The sequence below is a fragment of the Melitaea cinxia genome, chromosome 23 (genome assembly GCF_905220565.1).
Source record: "Melitaea cinxia chromosome 23, ilMelCinx1.1, whole genome shotgun sequence".
In the NCBI taxonomy this organism is placed as follows: Eukaryota; Metazoa; Arthropoda; class Insecta; order Lepidoptera; family Nymphalidae; genus Melitaea; species Melitaea cinxia.
Genome location: NC_059416.1, coordinates 3,870,159 through 3,888,567, shown reverse-complemented (window position 1 = coordinate 3,888,567; position 18,409 = coordinate 3,870,159). Strand labels below are relative to the sequence as shown.

The 18,409-nt window shown below is 32.2% G+C and overlaps 1 protein-coding gene across 1 annotated transcript in view; it reads right to left on the bottom strand.

Moving 5' to 3' along the window:
* Positions 1 to 687: 687 nt before the first annotated feature.
* LOC123665222 (ABC transporter G family member 20) overlaps positions 688 to 18,409 on the bottom strand; it is a 43,868-nt gene continuing 26,146 nt past the window's right edge. The window contains exons 9-15 of the mRNA XM_045599557.1: positions 17,048 to 17,225; positions 11,117 to 11,232; positions 9,844 to 9,914; positions 9,136 to 9,233; positions 8,393 to 8,560; positions 1,718 to 1,825; positions 688 to 1,208 (exon numbers count right to left, since the gene is read on the bottom strand). Coding sequence (XP_045455513.1) covers positions 1,015 to 1,208; positions 1,718 to 1,825; positions 8,393 to 8,560; positions 9,136 to 9,233; positions 9,844 to 9,914; positions 11,117 to 11,232; positions 17,048 to 17,225 — 933 coding nt within the window. The 3' untranslated portion in view covers positions 688 to 1,014. The remainder of the gene's footprint in view (positions 1,209 to 1,717; positions 1,826 to 8,392; positions 8,561 to 9,135; positions 9,234 to 9,843; positions 9,915 to 11,116; positions 11,233 to 17,047; positions 17,226 to 18,409) is intronic.

Here is an 18,409-nt window from a genome sequence, read left to right as displayed (position 1 = left end):
GTGATTACATAGTTAACTGTTTGCATACTATCCAAACTTTATAATACTTATCATCTATTAATATAATCTGATTAATGTTTAATTATTTCGTTTGTTTTCTTTTTGATATTTTTGGATAGTAGGTACTGTTTATAACCTACAGCTTATATTAAAAAAAAATATACATAATCTAGGTTATGGTAGTAAATGTATCAACGATTCGAATTGGTTTTTCAAGGTTTTAAATTTATTATTACAAAAAGAAAATATGTCGTCACACTACTTTTCTTTTTGATCTTTTTTAATAACATAGTTTGAAAATTGTTTTTTTTTTGTGAGATTAAAGGTGAAGATTTGATTTTGTGAAAAGCAATTATTTAATTATTATTAAATTGTATGCATTTGAAGATTACTGTTTGGCATTTAAACAATTTCTTAAACATTTTAATATAAAATTACTAGCTGACTCGGCAAACGTTATCTTGCCGCTAAGCGCTATTTAAAAATAGGAGTTGATGGTACAAGGGTGAAAATTTAGGGTTGTATGTATTTTTCAATGCCAAATCCTAATAAAATAAAGAATAAATAATTTATCTCAAAATTAAAAAAAAAATAGGGGTGGACTACCCTTAACATTTAGGGGGATGAAAAATAAATATTGTTCGATTCTCAGACCTACCCAATATGCACACAAAATTTCATGAGAATCTTTCAAGCCGTTTCGGAGGAGTTTTACTACAAACACCGCGACACGAGAATTTTATATATTAGATAACTAATCTATAATGTACTGACATAACAGTAACGGCAAAATTGATATTTATGTTTGTTCGATCAAAGATTCAAATATCAATCAAACACGAAACTATGTCACTTGTAAGACAGACTTATTTCTATTAATTATTTTGTTATATATTAACGACGTCAACTTAAAAACCTGTCAAATATATTTGCAAAGAGCTAGAAGCACTGACGCATAATTGTTATAATTATTATATTAGTTAACAATTTGATGTTAAAGGCTTTGGATTCTTATCAGCCTTTCTTGAACTTTATAAGGAGAATACTAACACTAAGGTATACTATAATCCAGACAGAGGTAGAAATGAACCCTGAATACACTGTCGGTACACTAATGGACCACCCTCTTTGGAGCATTGATCGGAGTGACTCCGTTGACTTAGTGAGTGGAAGCACGTAACTTATCCACTGGAGGATTTGGTGCATACCTGAAAATATAGGAAAATATATGTAGTAATTGTTACCTATATTGTAGACAAAAACCCATAAAAATAAAAATAATTCAGTTTAGGTGACGCTGTATTTCATGCAAGATATTACTGATTTTGTAGTAAAACACAGTTTATATATTATTTTTCAAAAGAGTAACTGCGGAGTTACTTGCCGATTTTTCTCTGCAGAATCTACATCCGAATCAATGGTAGCTTTACATTTACAAAAATAAATATCATTTTTAAAGTTTTAATTTGTAAAATGACGATTCGAAAGTGCTCATGGGCCTATTTGAATAAAGTTGTTTTCTATTTTGATTTGATTGATTAGATGACCAGATCCGAAATTTATTTTGAGCATCGAAACTGGAATTTCTTACAAAGTTTTGGCAAATAATATCATATCAATAACAATATATTACGTAAGTAGATAAACTACTCAGGACATACTACAATAAAGAACCTTCTATTTAAAGTTTGGTTAGAAATCAATGAAATACACATACCTTCAACAGGCCAGATAATTCCACAAAGCAACATCATGGGCAGGAAAGAACCCAGGGCAAGATAAGTCGCTGTTCTTTCCGTGTCACATATGCATGAAACGACGAATCCTGTAACAAAACATATTTGAATTTATAAATATAAGATATACTAGGAAAAAACGGTTCAATCGACAGAAAAGGAAGGCCACTATAAATAGATCTTCAAGTGCTTTTATCAATACCGTAGCTCCGAATTCATACCTTGCTTTGTAAATAAATAATATGAAACAAATAAACACTTCTCAATCAAAGGGTGTAGGATGTGTATTATATTTCGAAGAACTTAAACAAAAAATTCAATCACAAACACTCAGACAACGATAAATATTTGTACGACCTATAAAAATATTTATATGTGTGATTGTCGACCCCGCAACTACTAGGGCTTCAGTTAGTTCCTGTGTCTGCATTAAGGTATCATCGTCATGGCGGTTAAGGAAAACGTCCTCAAGAAAATTAAGCCCTTGATGATATTCTAACATATTACAGTGTCTCTGCTGGTATATGGTAGAACAGCGCGTCAAGAGACTAACTTTATTTATTTCCCCTTTTCCCGAATCAGCCTAAAATGGTAATAGTATGTAACTATGTACAGTCTTTGGTAATAACTAAATTTGACTAATATGAACTATATATAAGGATATCGTGTTTTTATTTCATTTACCGTTTTATTTTATTATTATTATTTTAGACAAAAAAAAAATGTGGTGTTTGATCTTAAATTTGACTAGATATAAAATTATTTTAGAATTTTTTAGAAATAGTTTTTTTCAAAAAGATTTGCTATCCAAACTTTTTAAAGGTTACCGGGTGAAATAATATTATTTAACAAATAGAAAAATTTGAAAATTAAAAATAGTTTAAATACTTAAATACCCGTAAACAGAAGACTAGATATCAAATTATCTTCATACAACGTCAAGGTCTTAGAAATAGTTTTTTTCAAAAAGATTTGCTATCCAAACTTTCTAAAGGTTATCGAGTAAAATAATATTATTTATCAAACAGAAAAATTTAGAAATTAGAAATAGTTTAGATACTTAAAGACCTATAAACAGAGGTAAAATATTAAGTTAAAACATATATATTTTTTTCAAGTTTATACTTATGTTTTTTACGTACTGCTTGTATTAAAAGGCAAATATAAACATCATACGAGTATTTCTAATGTTGACACTTTAAACATTAAGCACTTTCAAAACTCATACAAAGACCTCTCTACTCAAGATACTGAAAGTTACGTTAAAAACTTATGAAAACTTGACGTCGTCAGACTTCAGCCCACACGAAGTGTAAATGCTAATGTATAAAAGATAGAGCAAGTATATGAAATTGTACGAGAGGCATGAGAAGGGGTTTCAAACCCGCAGCTTTTTTTTAAATCGCGCGGGATCCCACACTCTTAAAACAATATTATAAAATCTTATTGAAACTACAGGTTTTTGTTTAACCTATCATACTGTTTGTAATAACGTTTATTTGACATGTCATATAATAACTTAACAACCATGATTTATATCCTAAAAAAAATAATAATTAAATCATAATCAAGTACAAGTAATCAGAGTTTTCAGGCCAATGACGTAATTACGTGCCAATCAGAAACGCTTAAAATTAAGGGTAAAACCTAAAGTATGTCTAGAATATAACTAAATTTTGATGATATTTATGGCATAAAATGTGTGTTATGTGGTCCCATTTAAATTTGATTGAGATCCGATGAAAAGTTTTTACGTTATCCCTTATAATTCGTATTAAATTGAATATTTTCTCAACTACCTACGTTGTATTATGTATGTTGTAGTCTCTTGGCTTCTACGCATAGGTTGGACCGTCATAGTCAAGCGTCAGCTACAGTCCTCTGATTCCGTCGGACACAGCACGCCTTTTAATTTTTCCAAATCTTCTCATACGCTTCAGCCTGTAATATCCCACTACTGGGCATAGGCCTCTTTCCCCATGTAGGAGAAGGATCAGAGCTTAATCCACCACGCAGCTCCAATGCGGGTTTGCGGATATATTCCCTACTATGAGTAACGATCGTTATCAGGTGTACATGATAACAACCTGGACTGACAGCTTAACGAGCTCTCCGAGGCAGGGTGGGGAGACCCACAAGGACTGCACAAACACCCAGACCACGGCAACACATGCATGGCCAATACAAATGTTAGTCATGTGCGGGGATCGAACCCGCAACCGCCAGCGAAACAGGTACAATCCAAGGCTGTGACCGTTGCGCCAACGCGGCGTCTTCTGTTGTTCTTTTTTTTAGTATTTCTTTTTTTTGTTCTGAAGCTCTTTCCATAATTCTTCCTTTAACAGGATTTAAGTAACTGAGTCAGTTGCAGATGTTCCGGCTGTAGGACTATTTCGAAATCGTCCCTATCATACTCCTAGTTGTCTCCAATTATAGAGACTATTATATTTTTTTTTATCTCTTGACGTTACCCGAAAGATTTAACACAAATTTTTAAACTTGCGGCATCTGCGGATCCGTGTTTTCAAGATACGGGATCCCGCGGGATTACGGGATCCCGCTTTGCGGTATTCCTAATTGAATGAATGAGCCGAAGAATTAAGTATATTAGACATTTATTATTAGACTCTGATCATACTGCATATAAAAATAACAATTAAAATTGTTGAACTGTTGAATAATAATAAATAATCTCAAGTCAATAGCAGACAATATTAAGATTTTTCTTTGTGTCTAAAATAAATAACTTTCTGTAGTCTAAGGAAAAAATTAATATAAATACAAATGCTAATAAAGACAGCGAAAACAAAGCGTCTTCTTTTAATAATAGGCTTCTTAATCCCCAGTAATTAGAATAATTTCGTAAAACATTTACATTATAATTTCCGAATCTGTGCAAAGAGAATTTTTTTTTTTTAATTTGGATTTTTCAAACGAAAAAATAAAAAACTGGTGAACCAATTTTCAAAGTTTTTTCACCGTCCAAATGCCATATTTCTAAGTGACATAGGCTATATTTTAACAAAAAAAAATTCGTAACAGTCTAAATCGTTTAGTCTCAGCGAAAAGCTAATTATGTATCAAGAGACAAATTTTCCTTTTTTCTAAACAGATTTGGGTCGCAAAACTAATTAAACTTTCATAGTGAATTATGGTTTCCAATTTTAAGTTAATTAGTAATAAATAGTTTCAAGGTTTACATTCTTCATTGATTAAACCCCTGAGGCCCGTTTTACCGGTTGCCGATATAGCAATTTGACATATGGCGGTATCCAACTGATAAAAATTGATTGAAGTACTTTTCTTTTTCATTGTCGATTTCCGATTTATTTGTGGAATATTTTTTAGCAATGATGTACCTAAGTGTTCATCATCATCATCATCATCATCATCATCATCATCATCATCATTCCAGCCTATTGCAGTCCACTGCTGGACATAGGCCTCCACAAGTTCGCGCCAAAAATGCGCGAACTCATGTGTTTTGCCCATAATCACCACGCTGGGCAGGCGGGTTGGTGACCGCAGGGCTGGCTTTGTCGCACCGAAGACGCTGCTGCCCGTCTTCGGCCTGTGTATTTCAAAGCCAGCAGATGGATGGTTATCCCGCTATCGGTCGGCTTTTTAAATTCCAAGGTGGTATTGGAACCTTGTTATCCCTTAGTCGCCTCTTACGACACCCACGGTAAGAGAGGGGGTGGCTAAATTCTTTCTCTAAGTGTTGTCGTTTATTAATTGAGGTGAAACAGGCTCTGATGACATATTCTACCTCCTGCTGTTAAATTCTATTCGTAACTTATTTGCTCGATAACCTTTAGCTCACAGTCTCACATATTGATTAATATTATTTGAAAGCGTAATGTTTCATGTTACACGGATTAAATGGTATACCTATATTACGTTACGTTAATGTGTAATTTTGTTATTAATATTACTTTTGTTAATCGTATTAAATTAAATTGAAATTTAAAGCGTATAATTTAAATTATATAAGTTGTTAACACACAAACATTACACAAAATTTATTATTATACCGATTAATTAAAAATGTAATTAAAATTGATGACACATTTTCAATATATTATTAAATAATTATTGACGTATGTTGCAGTAATCCTTCTTCCTGCTTTGGGGGTTGTGGACGCCATTCCCACCCTGAGTCTTGGTGTAATATGTATCTTTTTATATTCATAGAAGAAAAAATCAGTTGTATCAGTTGGTTTTTATTTATAACAGGAATTAAGCTGCATATTTCAGGAATAAACGAGCGCATGTGTTAAAAGATATGTGTTTATAATTCACATGTTTATTCTAATCTGTTACAAGATGTAAAATATATATGTATTATTATGTATTTAATAGATTAGTTTTTATATAAGTTGCTTGGGTTACAATAACCGTTTTTCTGTTGTTAGAAATTATTGAATGAAGAAAAGTTATCAAATAAAACATTGATGCTTAATAGTAATACTGAAAGTAAATCACTACATAGTATAAAACAAAGTCGCTTTCTCTGTCCCTATGTCCCTATGTCCCTTTGTATCCTTAAATCTTTAAAACTACGCAACGGATCTTGATGCGGTTTTTTTAATAGATAGAGTTAGAGAGAAGGAGAAGGTTTGTATGTATAATAACATAAATTAAATAGTAGAGAAATACTGTTATTTTTGAGGTTTCTAATGTGATGTCGTAAATAATTCAATTTTTTCCGCTTACATTGCAAACGCAGGCTGAACCCTACGAGATTTATCAAAATAATGTACTAAGTATTGTACACATTGAAAAGTTCTACATAAAACTCTGCTACGGTATATGTCTATCTCTTATGGATATCCCACAATAACATTTTTTTGTCATTTACTTTTTACGACAAATAATGGCTAATTTTCGAAGCAATTTTAACCAATACAGCATTAATACTTATCTAATTAAATACCTTAAAATAATTGTTGATTTAATATAGATCTATGTGGCCCTTTACAGCACATGATTTAAATGAATATTTTCGAAAATATTACAAATTTAAAAATTGTGGGACGTAGCATTTGCGGCGGTTCCGGCCTGCCGGGGCGGCGTGGGCGGGAGCGTGCCTATAAATAGCGCGTCGGAGGCCGCGGTTCTTCCTGTAGTACTTTGAATTTAGCAGCGATCAAACGCGTTTATTTTATGCTCGGGCAGTAATGAATAAATTAAAACTACTGGATCGATTTTAATCATTTTTTCAGTGAATGACATAGGCTATATATTTTATACCCGTGCAAAGCCGGAGCGGGCCGCTAGTAAGAAATAAGGTCATCATATATTTATATTTATTTATACAGTAACCTATTTTCAGTAAACTTTCCTTAATAGATCAATTTGAATATTTTATGATTTTGTTCGGAATTTATAATTTTGTTTTAAGTTTAGAAAGACCACAGTTTATAGAGATGAATTAAATTTCTACCAAAGTTTCAATACTTAGCTTCCAACTCAAACTGTCCATTATACGATATTTATAAATAAATATTTTATTTATAAACAAGACTGCCTTTCGTTTTTACCAACAATTTTTTTTGATTTTTTTCTTTTAAGGTAGTAAACAAGCATACGACCCTACGCCTGTAACTCTAGAAGCATCCCAAGCGCGTTACCGACCTGACCCGCGATCTTCGCTAGTAGCTCTGACTTCCTTACTCATCACAGTAAAACAATTTGTTTAAGAGTACTACTATTTGGCTGTGCTCTACTGTAAGTTTGAGCCCCTAGTCGGAATGTTCACAATTTTATGTAGAACATTTTCTGCTAAGCGCTCAAATATGTCCAAATCCTGTATCTATGTATCTCAAAATCCTATTCCTATCTAATTTCCAGGAATCATTACAAAGAATCATTTCAACAGACATAGTTATGTTAGAACAAAGCATGAGAACAAAAGAAGTAAATGCTTAATCAGCGGAATAGGAATAACAAATGATTTCTCACGTTGTCTCATGCTTTGGGATCATATGTCTTAGGAAAGTTTTATTAGAATTAAATCGGGGATTAATCCAGAGCATGTAATTCTGTTCGGACGTGTCTATTGTAATTTTAGATAATTATTAATTAAATAGTTTTAGTGTAATTATTGTAATATTTTTAAAAAGCCCTTTCGCGCCCCCGTAAACTTGTCTAGGTAGAAAGCTTTGTTTTATATAATATTGAAATAGTTTTAATCGGACCGTTAAATGTAATGAAAAGTTGTTCAACCTGTTTCTACGAATTGATCGAGTAATTTAAACTAATTGTGGTTTTATTTTGAACATATATAACAAGCTGGGATTTGTGTTATTCTGGATATTTAGCTAAATACGTATACATTACAATCAGTTCAGTAATTTTTGTGTGAAAAGCTTACAAACATTAATTTATGCATCCATCCATCCATCAATTTCCAATCACAATACCTCACAATTTTTCGTAACATTTGTAGGATTAAAAGCATTATTTCAATAAACTACATAGCATTTTTTATTTTTATTTGAAAATGAAACGTGGAAAATATATTTTCAGATATAATAGGGATGAAAAAAACTACAATTGTTTTAAGTGCTATCAAAAAATGAAAATATATTTATTTATGAGTATATTAAATAACTAAAAATAACATGATATAAAATTATATGAAAAAAACTTACCAAAAGTCATTCCACATAAACCATTGATGAGGGTCAGCACCAGGACCCATAGAACAGATCCTTTGATAGTCAGATCAAAGACCAGAAAGCCCAGAATAAGGACGGTGCCGGTCTGTACCATCATCACGAGCATTTGAACCAGCACGTGGGAGAAGAGTATCTCTGTACCTGGTGGGATAATTAGGTATATCAGATAAAATTGGTGTTATCCTGTATGTTCTGAAAATATTATTATTAATAAATGAACTTTATTAGAAGAAAGGTTCTCAAATGTCGACCACGTCTCAGCAAAAGAACAGGCCGCCCTCCAACCAGGTGGACTGACGACCTAAAGAAAATAGCGGGAAGAGGAATTCAGAGGGCACAGGACCGAACGGAGGGGCAAGCATTAAGGGAGACCTACGTCCAGCAGTGGACTTTTAAAGGATGATTGATGGGATGGATGCATGTACTTTATTGTATGCCAAAAAATATATATACAAAAACAAGAAAAGTACAAAAGACAGTCTGGCCTTATTGCATAGAACAGTTTCATCCTTAGTACTTTAGCTGCGATGTGTGTTGAAACGTACAGACAGACATTTCAAAAATATGTAAAAATATGTAGAACTGGTATTTTTAGACCAGTACAATTTTTTTTATCAAAGATTCAGAAAAATCATCAAAAAACCAATTATGATGGGTAAAGGTCAATTCTATAAACAGATAATTATGGTCACAAGTGATATATACATGTTATTTACCTGTAATCCCAGAGACTAGAGAGCGTTCTAAGATGCCTTCATTTCTTTCTGCCAGCATGGAACCCGATGTTAGTGCGACCGCCAAGAAGAATATGATCCTGTAAATTTAAAAATATTAATCTTGAATCCACGAATGCAAATTTACTTTCCAATTCACCGGTGTTACTTTGAGGAAAAATGTGCTGAAATATTATGTACCCTATAGCCTTTGTCAGTAAATGGACAATAAGAATTATTCAACAAACGACAAACAAACAAAATCTTCTCACTCTCACACTCTACCTCTCTTTCAAAAGAAGGCAATGAGGCGTGACGCCATTTTTTTAATCTTGAATATTACACACATTTAAGCAATTCTGTATAAACAGACCTACAAGTCATACATAGTCACACTAAAACGAATAAAACTGTACTAATAAATAATTTATTAGTCACACAAACTACCCAGTATGGTGTGTGTATGTGTGTTTATGTGTGTGTATATATAATACTCACCACAAACTACTTAGCTTATTACTACGAGTATCTACTTTTACAAATACTGTTTATAGAGGAATTCAAATTCAGAACATTTTAAAATCCTTGTTTACAATTCCCTCAAAAATGCTTTCTTTTCCGTGTAGGAAATCTCTTTCACATACAACACTTGAAAATTATTTGAGTTTCGAAAATTGTGACAGTTTACGGAATTTAGTATTATTAACTTACGTGAGAATAACGCCTGGACCAGCAAAATCGGTGAAATTCGGTACCTCAAGACCGAAAATTGGTTTGTTGAACTGAAAATGAAAATTTATTAAGGCCCGCTCTATATAATATGATATCTGTATCTATACTTATAAATAGAGAACCGTTTTTTTTGTTCGGTTTTACTACGGAAACTACTAAACCAATCGGAATAATACTTATACCATAAAATGCAACGTGTTTCGGAGAAGGTTTTAATATGGACGGACGGACAGAGGTCGCGCATAACTTCCAAAGGACCGCACCAAATCGGATAATTTCTTTTTTTTTTTTGTGTTCGTTATTGTCAGGGCAAGGTTTTTATACAAGAAAATTTATTGGAACGTGACATTTTAAAAAAATGTGTTGATACGAAGTTCCCTAAGTCAGTTAGTTTAAAAAGAACAAAGCGACCCTTTTAAAGAGCTTATTTTTTAATATAAAACATCAATAAAATCTCTCAATTTCCTTTACCATTTAATTGTATTAACTTCTTAGAGTATCGCTATTTAAAGTTGAAAGACGAAATAAAATAAAATTTAGAAGCTTACTTTATATTTTTATATATTAAATAATAAGGTTCTCAAACGAAATCAAGGAGCTTTAATTAAAAAAAAAAAAAAAAAAAATACGTGCCAACTTTTTTCGAAGTTCTTTATAGCTACAGAATTATATTGTCTGTAAGAGTTGGATCAGCCAAAAGGGGCTGTGAGCATTTTTCTCTTGCAAACATTACGATACATTTATTTTTAATATGAATATAGTAGTCAATCTCATAAGTAATACTTCAAATAATACTTTTCTCACGTAGTGTTGTGTTCCTGGGTGAGTAATGTAGCTCCTGGGAAGGCGCTGTATTGACAGCAGGGTAGGCTTGACAAAGAGCTTGTTACGGTCTTGATATTGTAAACATATACGCTTACCATCGTAGACATTAGGTTTTTTTCTAATCCACGGCAATGGATTACAAAATACGTTTTGCTCAACATTTGGTTTTCTAGTGCTTTCGACATAGGATTGGTAGAAAACTGTCTTCAAGTTTATCGACAATTTGCTTAATGCGCGCCTATTCACGCAATTTTTTTTTATTTAATTCATCCGATCATTTAAAAATCAAGTTTTACTAACACTTTTACAAGTTTTTAAATTAAATTTTACTATATAGCTTCTTCTTCTACATCGAATAAAAGACCTATAGCTAGCTATAGTAGGGTAAGTGATTGAATCAATCAATGAATCCAAAAACACTACTCACAGAAACAGGTACAGATAGCAGTCTCTTCGGCAGACCACAGATTTCACTTAAGTGTTCCGTTGCATCCATAAACGCCAGTTGTATATCTCGGTTCAACATCCACTCCACTTGTTTATCTGAAAGAATGAAAGAAACATTTTTAATTTTTTTTTCAATATAAATCAAATCAAAAGTAGTTTCAATATGTATATTCATAAAGTTCATCATTCGGAAATTGTCATTAGAAAATGTTTTTACATTTCTAATTAAAATATGAGTATAAAATTAATTTTATCATTACATAGTATAAAAAAGTCGCTTCCCGCTGTCTTAAAAATACGCAACGGATTTTGATGCGGTTTTCTTTAGTAAATAGAATGATTTCAGAGGAAGGTTATATGTATCATCATGGGCCTTTACGTCTATTCCAGACGATTTAAACGGTGTATGTAGAGCATTTTTTCTGATGGCTGCACAAGCCGATACGGGAGCGGCAGACTCTACCACACACCGAACAAGGAAAAGATGCGCTAGTGTCATTGATAAACACTGATAGTTTTTGCAGCCGTGCGAAGCCGGGGCGGGTCGCTAGTATAATAATAAATTATGTACTTTACAGTCTTTTGATTGCAATTAAGTTATTACATCATAATGCAGATTTGATCACAAAAACAAAAAAAAATTGAAGTTAAAAATTGTTTCATTCAAGTAGGCTTCAATAGTACTCTTCAATTGCCATTTTATAAATAATAATTGTTTTTAACTTTGGTAATGATCTTTGACTTTGGCTTTGTTTTGTTATATGCGTTCTTTTGTGTATATTAATTTATAGAAGTACGTATAAGTTCAAAAAATGTTTAAATATTTTAATTAATTATTTATAGTTGGATACACCACTCTGCCTTATTCTTCAGCACAAATATTTCCATAAGCTTTTACAGCTGTTACAACTTAAAAACACACATAAAGATAAATGAAAAAAAAAAGAATGTCATACTGATTATGACATTTATCAAGTTGTCTTAAAATACGAAATCAAATCGATGAAAATCAAATGATGACTCACTAGCGCAACAGTCACAGCACTATTTCGCTTGCTATCGCGGCGCGGGTTCTACACCTGCTCGTGACAAGCACATCAGACGTACAGTTACGTGAGAATGGTTTATTTATTATTATTTATTTATAATATTGCAAAGTCTAGTCAGGATGTCAACGTAATAAATAAAAAAATATTTCTATAATGATATATAACGTTTCCCTTCAACGGAAGTGTTAATATAAAATTTTGTTGAAAAAGCATCAAAAGGAAGATTTAACGAGATTACCGAAAGGCAATTTTAGGGCATTAGGGATCCGGCTGAGCCTTTTATCAGTCACCTTGAGGAATATTGTCGTTAGTGTTGCTAAGAAGATTTTTTTTTTATAAATTATTTTCCATTAAACATTGTGTCAAGAAGTCTTATTCCTATTTTTAAAAGTCAGGCTTATGTTTCATCTATTTGTGCGATGCGCATGTCTGCTATATCAATTTATCAAGATGGCCAATTTAAGGGCGAAATCTACGCCTTTATTGGCAATAAAAAAAAGTAAAGAAAAAATTTAATTTAAATTACAATTTTAATGTAACTCTAAAAAAAAGAATAAATTACAAAATAATATTTAAGTATAATTAATCATGCCAAGTTTCATTCAAGTTCAATAAATAGTTTTCATGTTATGCTAGGCAAAGTCTCAGACAGGCAGACAAAAATTCAAAGAAAATAAACGCAGTTTTGCCTTCAGAAAAGATTGTCTAATGCACTCCAAAAAAATAAATATCCTTATTGTACAGGAATGAGCAATTTAAAGTTTTATTATTAGTTAAAAATACTAAGAATCTGGGGGCACGATAGTGCCCCCGCCAAGACGAGCCAAAAAAAAAAGAAAAACGAAAAGCACTACCTATCTTTTCTCGAAGCGCTTCGTCGTTTAGATCTCTTCAAGATTTATTCAAATTCTGAAGAGCAAACTGTCAATGAGTCACTTAGAATCATGACAAAGTGAAGCTATGACGTGACGTGACGATGGTAATGAAATGAGTATCATTAAATCAATGGATTGATTTACATATTCAAGATTTTATGTCAGATTGATAATACGACAAATTTAAAAAGGTAGAGAAAAAATATTATACAAAATATTAGAAACCACATTTTTTTTAACTACCAGCCCGGCCAACTTCGTTTCACTGTTTTTCTTTTTTGTCAATATATCGATTTTCTTTTCGGTACATTTGACCGACGATCTACGTAAGATTGCCGATGTAGGCTGGATGGGGATTGCGAAAAAACCGGGATGTCTGGCGCGAACTTGGGGAGGCCTACAGTGGACTGCAATAGGCTGAATTGACTGACTGACTGATTGTCCTGACAATAACAAAAACAATAAAAGAATAGTACAATTCGTGCACACGTTCGAAAGTTAAGCGCGTAAATGCATTTGGATTTATTTCTGTTTATGTAGACTTCTTCTTCTTGTACAAATAAAATTTTTTAATTGATTATGATATTTTTAAAAGTGAAACTACTTAGTAATAATATACATAATAAAAACAAATACCAAGGGGATATCTTCCCCTTTTATCTTTAAAATCAAAATTTGCTAAGAATGCTTTTCAATGAATAATAATATACATAAAATGTTATCGGCCGGCGGATATAACTAATGCTGTAATGATTTATTCATAAAAAATGACCAAGTGTGAATTGGACCCACAATAAAAATTCCGTACCATAATTAAATATTCAATACTTAATGGTTTTCAAGATCGAGTTAAAAATATAGAAAAATAAATTGCTTTTATGGGACCCAGTTTTTATTTACCTCTTCTATATTTTTGTAATCGTGGTTATTCGAATATTTGTTTTCTGTGGTAAATAACAAGCGTCAGTTCTTTTGTTATTATTTTGTCTACACAAGAAGTTACAATATGTATATTGACAGCAAGCATCGGAAAACTATATGCGTATGTATTTTTTGTTTATAACTAAGTCGGCAAACAAGCGTACGGCTCACTCGAGGGTAAGCGACTACTATATGTACGCCTGTAACGTCAGAATCATTTCAAACTTGTTTCCCACATCACTGCTTGAAAGCAGTAGTATTTAGCTGTGATCTCCTCTAAGGTCGAGCTCTTCAGTCGGAAAGTCTAAGTAGGTACAAGTAGGTTGGATTAAATGATGATAATATGGAATAGCCCTTTTACAGACAAATAGGTGGTTTTTCCATTAGCAGCCTTAAGTGCAAGACCCTAAAAGCACGGCCTGATAGTCTTTTGTTCATTCATTTGATTAATTTTTTTTCTTTGCTTAACTAACGAGTTTAATTCAGCACTGAGGTTTAAAGATGATTTATTCTCATAAAAACAATTACATCAGCTACATGAGAACACAATTTAAAAAAAAAAAAACAAACAATTAACAGAAATTCGTTGTCGTACTTAGATTATCAATGGAGATAATAACAGACAAATCATTAAACACAAACCAACCAGATACCGCGGGTCAATTAAAATAAAAAATAAAAACAAAAACATGACCACGATTTGAAAACCACTGTTATTCCATTCTGCGTACTCAATACGTTTAATTCGGCACTAAGTAAAATGCTCCTTATATTCTTTAGAAAAGACCCAATGTACGAACGAGCGCATTTTTGTAAAATGTTATTTATTATATATTCTTTATTGCACTTTAAAAAAAAAAACATAGTTATAAGTCATTTTTTTTATATGTAAATTAAGTGGTATTTTTTCGGTCATTTCCGTGTAATGACCAATAAGTACTTTTATCAAAAAAGATTCCCGGTCTCTGTACAAACGCTGAAACTTAACTAATGAAAATTGTTTGTCGTTTAGAAATTTCGCTATTAAATTCTTTACATTGTCCAATGCCTATTTGGCTGTGGAAAATGCCTACGTCTGGTTGCGGAAAATGTGAAATATTGAAATGTTTTTGAATTTCGCAGTTCAAACCATGTAGTAGACGAAACGTGAAGAATGTGATTTTGCAGATTATGTAGTTATTACAAATGGCATAGAGATTATTTTAAAAGCTGTGTTGCACACGAAAACCACGATAAAAATTCGGAAAAGTTGTTTTGTTATTACGCTTCAGCCTGTAATATCCCACTACTGGGCATAGGCCTGTTTCCCCATGTAGGAGAAGGATCAGAGCTTAATCCACCACGCTGCTTCAATGCGGGTTGGCGAATATTTATTTATTTATTTATTTTATTTGGAACACCAACAGCACATAAGACATTAAATGAGTACAAATTGTACATTTCGACTAAGCCATTTACAGGTATTCGCATATGGTATATATTCCTACTATGAGTAACGATCGCTATCAGGTGTACATGATAACAACCGGGATCGACGGTTTAACGTCCTCTCCGAGGCACGGTGGGGAGACCCACAAGGACTGCACAAACACCCAGACCACGGCAAACACCTGTATGGCCAATACAATTGTTTGTCATGTGCGGGGATCGAACCCGCAACCGCCAGCGCAACAGAGGTGCGAACCATGGTAACCGTTGCGCCAACGCGGCGTCAACGGTTACAGCCATTGATTGCGGCGTTTTGTTATTAATTAAAGTTAAATAAAATGTATTTTGTTGGTATATAATAATTAAAACTATATCCCTGAACAGATTTTATACTATTAATTCTTGCACCAAATGTAATATGTACATAACGTATTACGAATCATTAATAAAATTACTTAAAACGGGATTGCAGCCATTTTTTTTTTTGTCGAGCTCAGTTTCTTGAACAAGACATTCGTAGATAATCTCGAAATATCAAGCTCCGCTAAATGATTCAATAATATCCCGTTTCAAATATTTTAGTAATGAAAATAACAATGTTAATTTGAAATTACTTAAATAAATTACTGTTAGTCAATAATATTAAAGCCAGTGAAATCACTAGGGACATCTAGTACAGAAGCGATCTTGTATGTAAAAAATAATAATCACTAAATGCCAATGCGTTGCTAAGGGCAAAACTCGAGAACTGTACAACAAATACTAAGTTCCTACTCGAATTTTATTCTGAAGTATTCTTATATTTTTTTGATAGTTTTTATGGAATAGAAAAAAACAGAATATTGGAACTACAATTTCAGAAAAATTAAAAAATTTTCAACTTCTCGCGTTTGTCAGTTTGCGAAACAGGGCAACGTAATTCTGTTTAGCAGGAAGCCAATAAACACCTCTGTCATAACTTTGGACACAGATTTTTTCAGATTTCCTTACCTTGTAATTTAATCAAATGTCCAATTCTGTTACGACTTTAAGCAAATATTATAATTTCAAGGCTATTTAAAAACAGTCATAATTCGATTAACTTTATTTTTTTATTTAATATACAATTTTAGTTTTATTTAGTATTAATTAATTAGATTTTAAAATTTATTGTATTCGGTGAAAGGTTGGCTGTATTATTTTTTTTTATCTTCGTACAGTTGCCAAAAAATGCACTGTACTATTTCTGCGCGTTCTCTGACGTCTACGATATTTGCAATTTTGATTCGAAACGTACTCTCTAGAATTCTCGATAAAAACTAGAATATTTTCCGCTTAACAAAAGAGTTTTCATTCATCAAGAACATTTACGAATGAATCGAAACAATTCGTTTTGTTGTTAAAAAAAAAAAACATAATATGACGGTACGAAGTTCACTGGGATAGAAAGAAAGAATACACAAACACACAGCAATACCAACATTAAAAACTATAATTTTATAATCTTTTTGCTGAAAAAGCAATTTTTTTCTGACAAAATTTTGGAGGAAAGGTAATAAAAACGACAACTTATTGCGACCTTTTTGCTAAAGCGACTTCTTGCTGAAAAAAATTTGGCCAAAAAGAAAAAGTTTGTATAAAGCCTCAATAGATTCATACCTGTATCATCCATATGTACTTCGATTTCTGAATGTATGACGGTGTAATCGTCTGCGTGTCTCGGGTCCCGCACGCGTTCCTGCAAGTTCGTTGAAAAGTTCGCTGGGAACACGAGCACGGCACGAGCTTTTCCCTTTATTGATTCAGCCATCGCTACTTCCTTTGTTGGGAAGGACACCTTTTAACAAGAGATGCATTTTTGTTTTAAAAATGTATGTTTCACTAATTGGTTACCATAATAATAAATACTCTTTATTGTACACTGTTAAAAGAAACAAAAACTGAAAATAAAAATAGTAACATACAAAGAACTAGTAATTAATACTAGTAGTAATAGATGTATGTACTGGTTTAAGTACATAAATCAAATTTTATAGAACATAAGCTGTGACCGCGACTTTGTCCGCGTGGAATTTGACAAAATAGTTATTTTTTAGTTCGCAGTTATAGCATAATAAAAAAAAAAAACTAAAATAAAAGTAGCCTAAGTTACCCCTTATTACATCAGCTATCTGCCAGTGAAAGTCCCGTCAAAATCGATCGAGCCGTTTCAGTGAATAATCGGAAGAAACCAATAGACAGACAGACAAAAATTATAAAAAATGTAATTTGGTATATGTACCGTGTATACCGTGTATCCATATGAATTTAGTAAAAAGCGGTTATTTTAATATATAGACGCGTTTGGCATAAATCCGATTGTCTGGACAAAATGCACCAACTTTGATATCAGCAGAGAAGGTTATGAGACTTTGAATTAATTATTTTAGAAGTGTCAGGCTCCTGTAATTTGCTTCTTTAATATTTGCTTTATTTTCGTAATAAACTTTAGCTACATTTAAATAAGTAATCGATTTGATTGATGAAACTTTCGAGAGAGTTCACGAACGAATTACGTCGGTGCGAATCGCTAATTCATTTTAGAATCTCCACAACGCTTTTCGAATGGAATTTAAGCGATAAAGGACTTCGGAATAAGATAAATTACACGATTTCTCGAGTAAATGAGTATTTTTGTATCGCTGTTTGTAATATTTCGACAATGAATCGTAGGTTATTTACACAGTTAACGCGTTCTCCGCTCGTATGATTTGTAGAGTTACGTAAGAAATATTGCAAATATGGCATGTGTGTGTTACAAAGTTTGAAAATATTTGTATATATTATAGTTAATAAATTAGTATGCAAAGATCCCCACACAGTTGTACCTATCTTAAGAATGTGTTAATTGTGAAAACGTCTCTGTATGTATATAATGTCTAATTTCATTTTATATGTTATGTAACTAAATTCAGTTAGTATTTCAAATAAATAAATAGCGTGTAATGTAATTAATAGTATAATTGAATTTAAAATATGTCT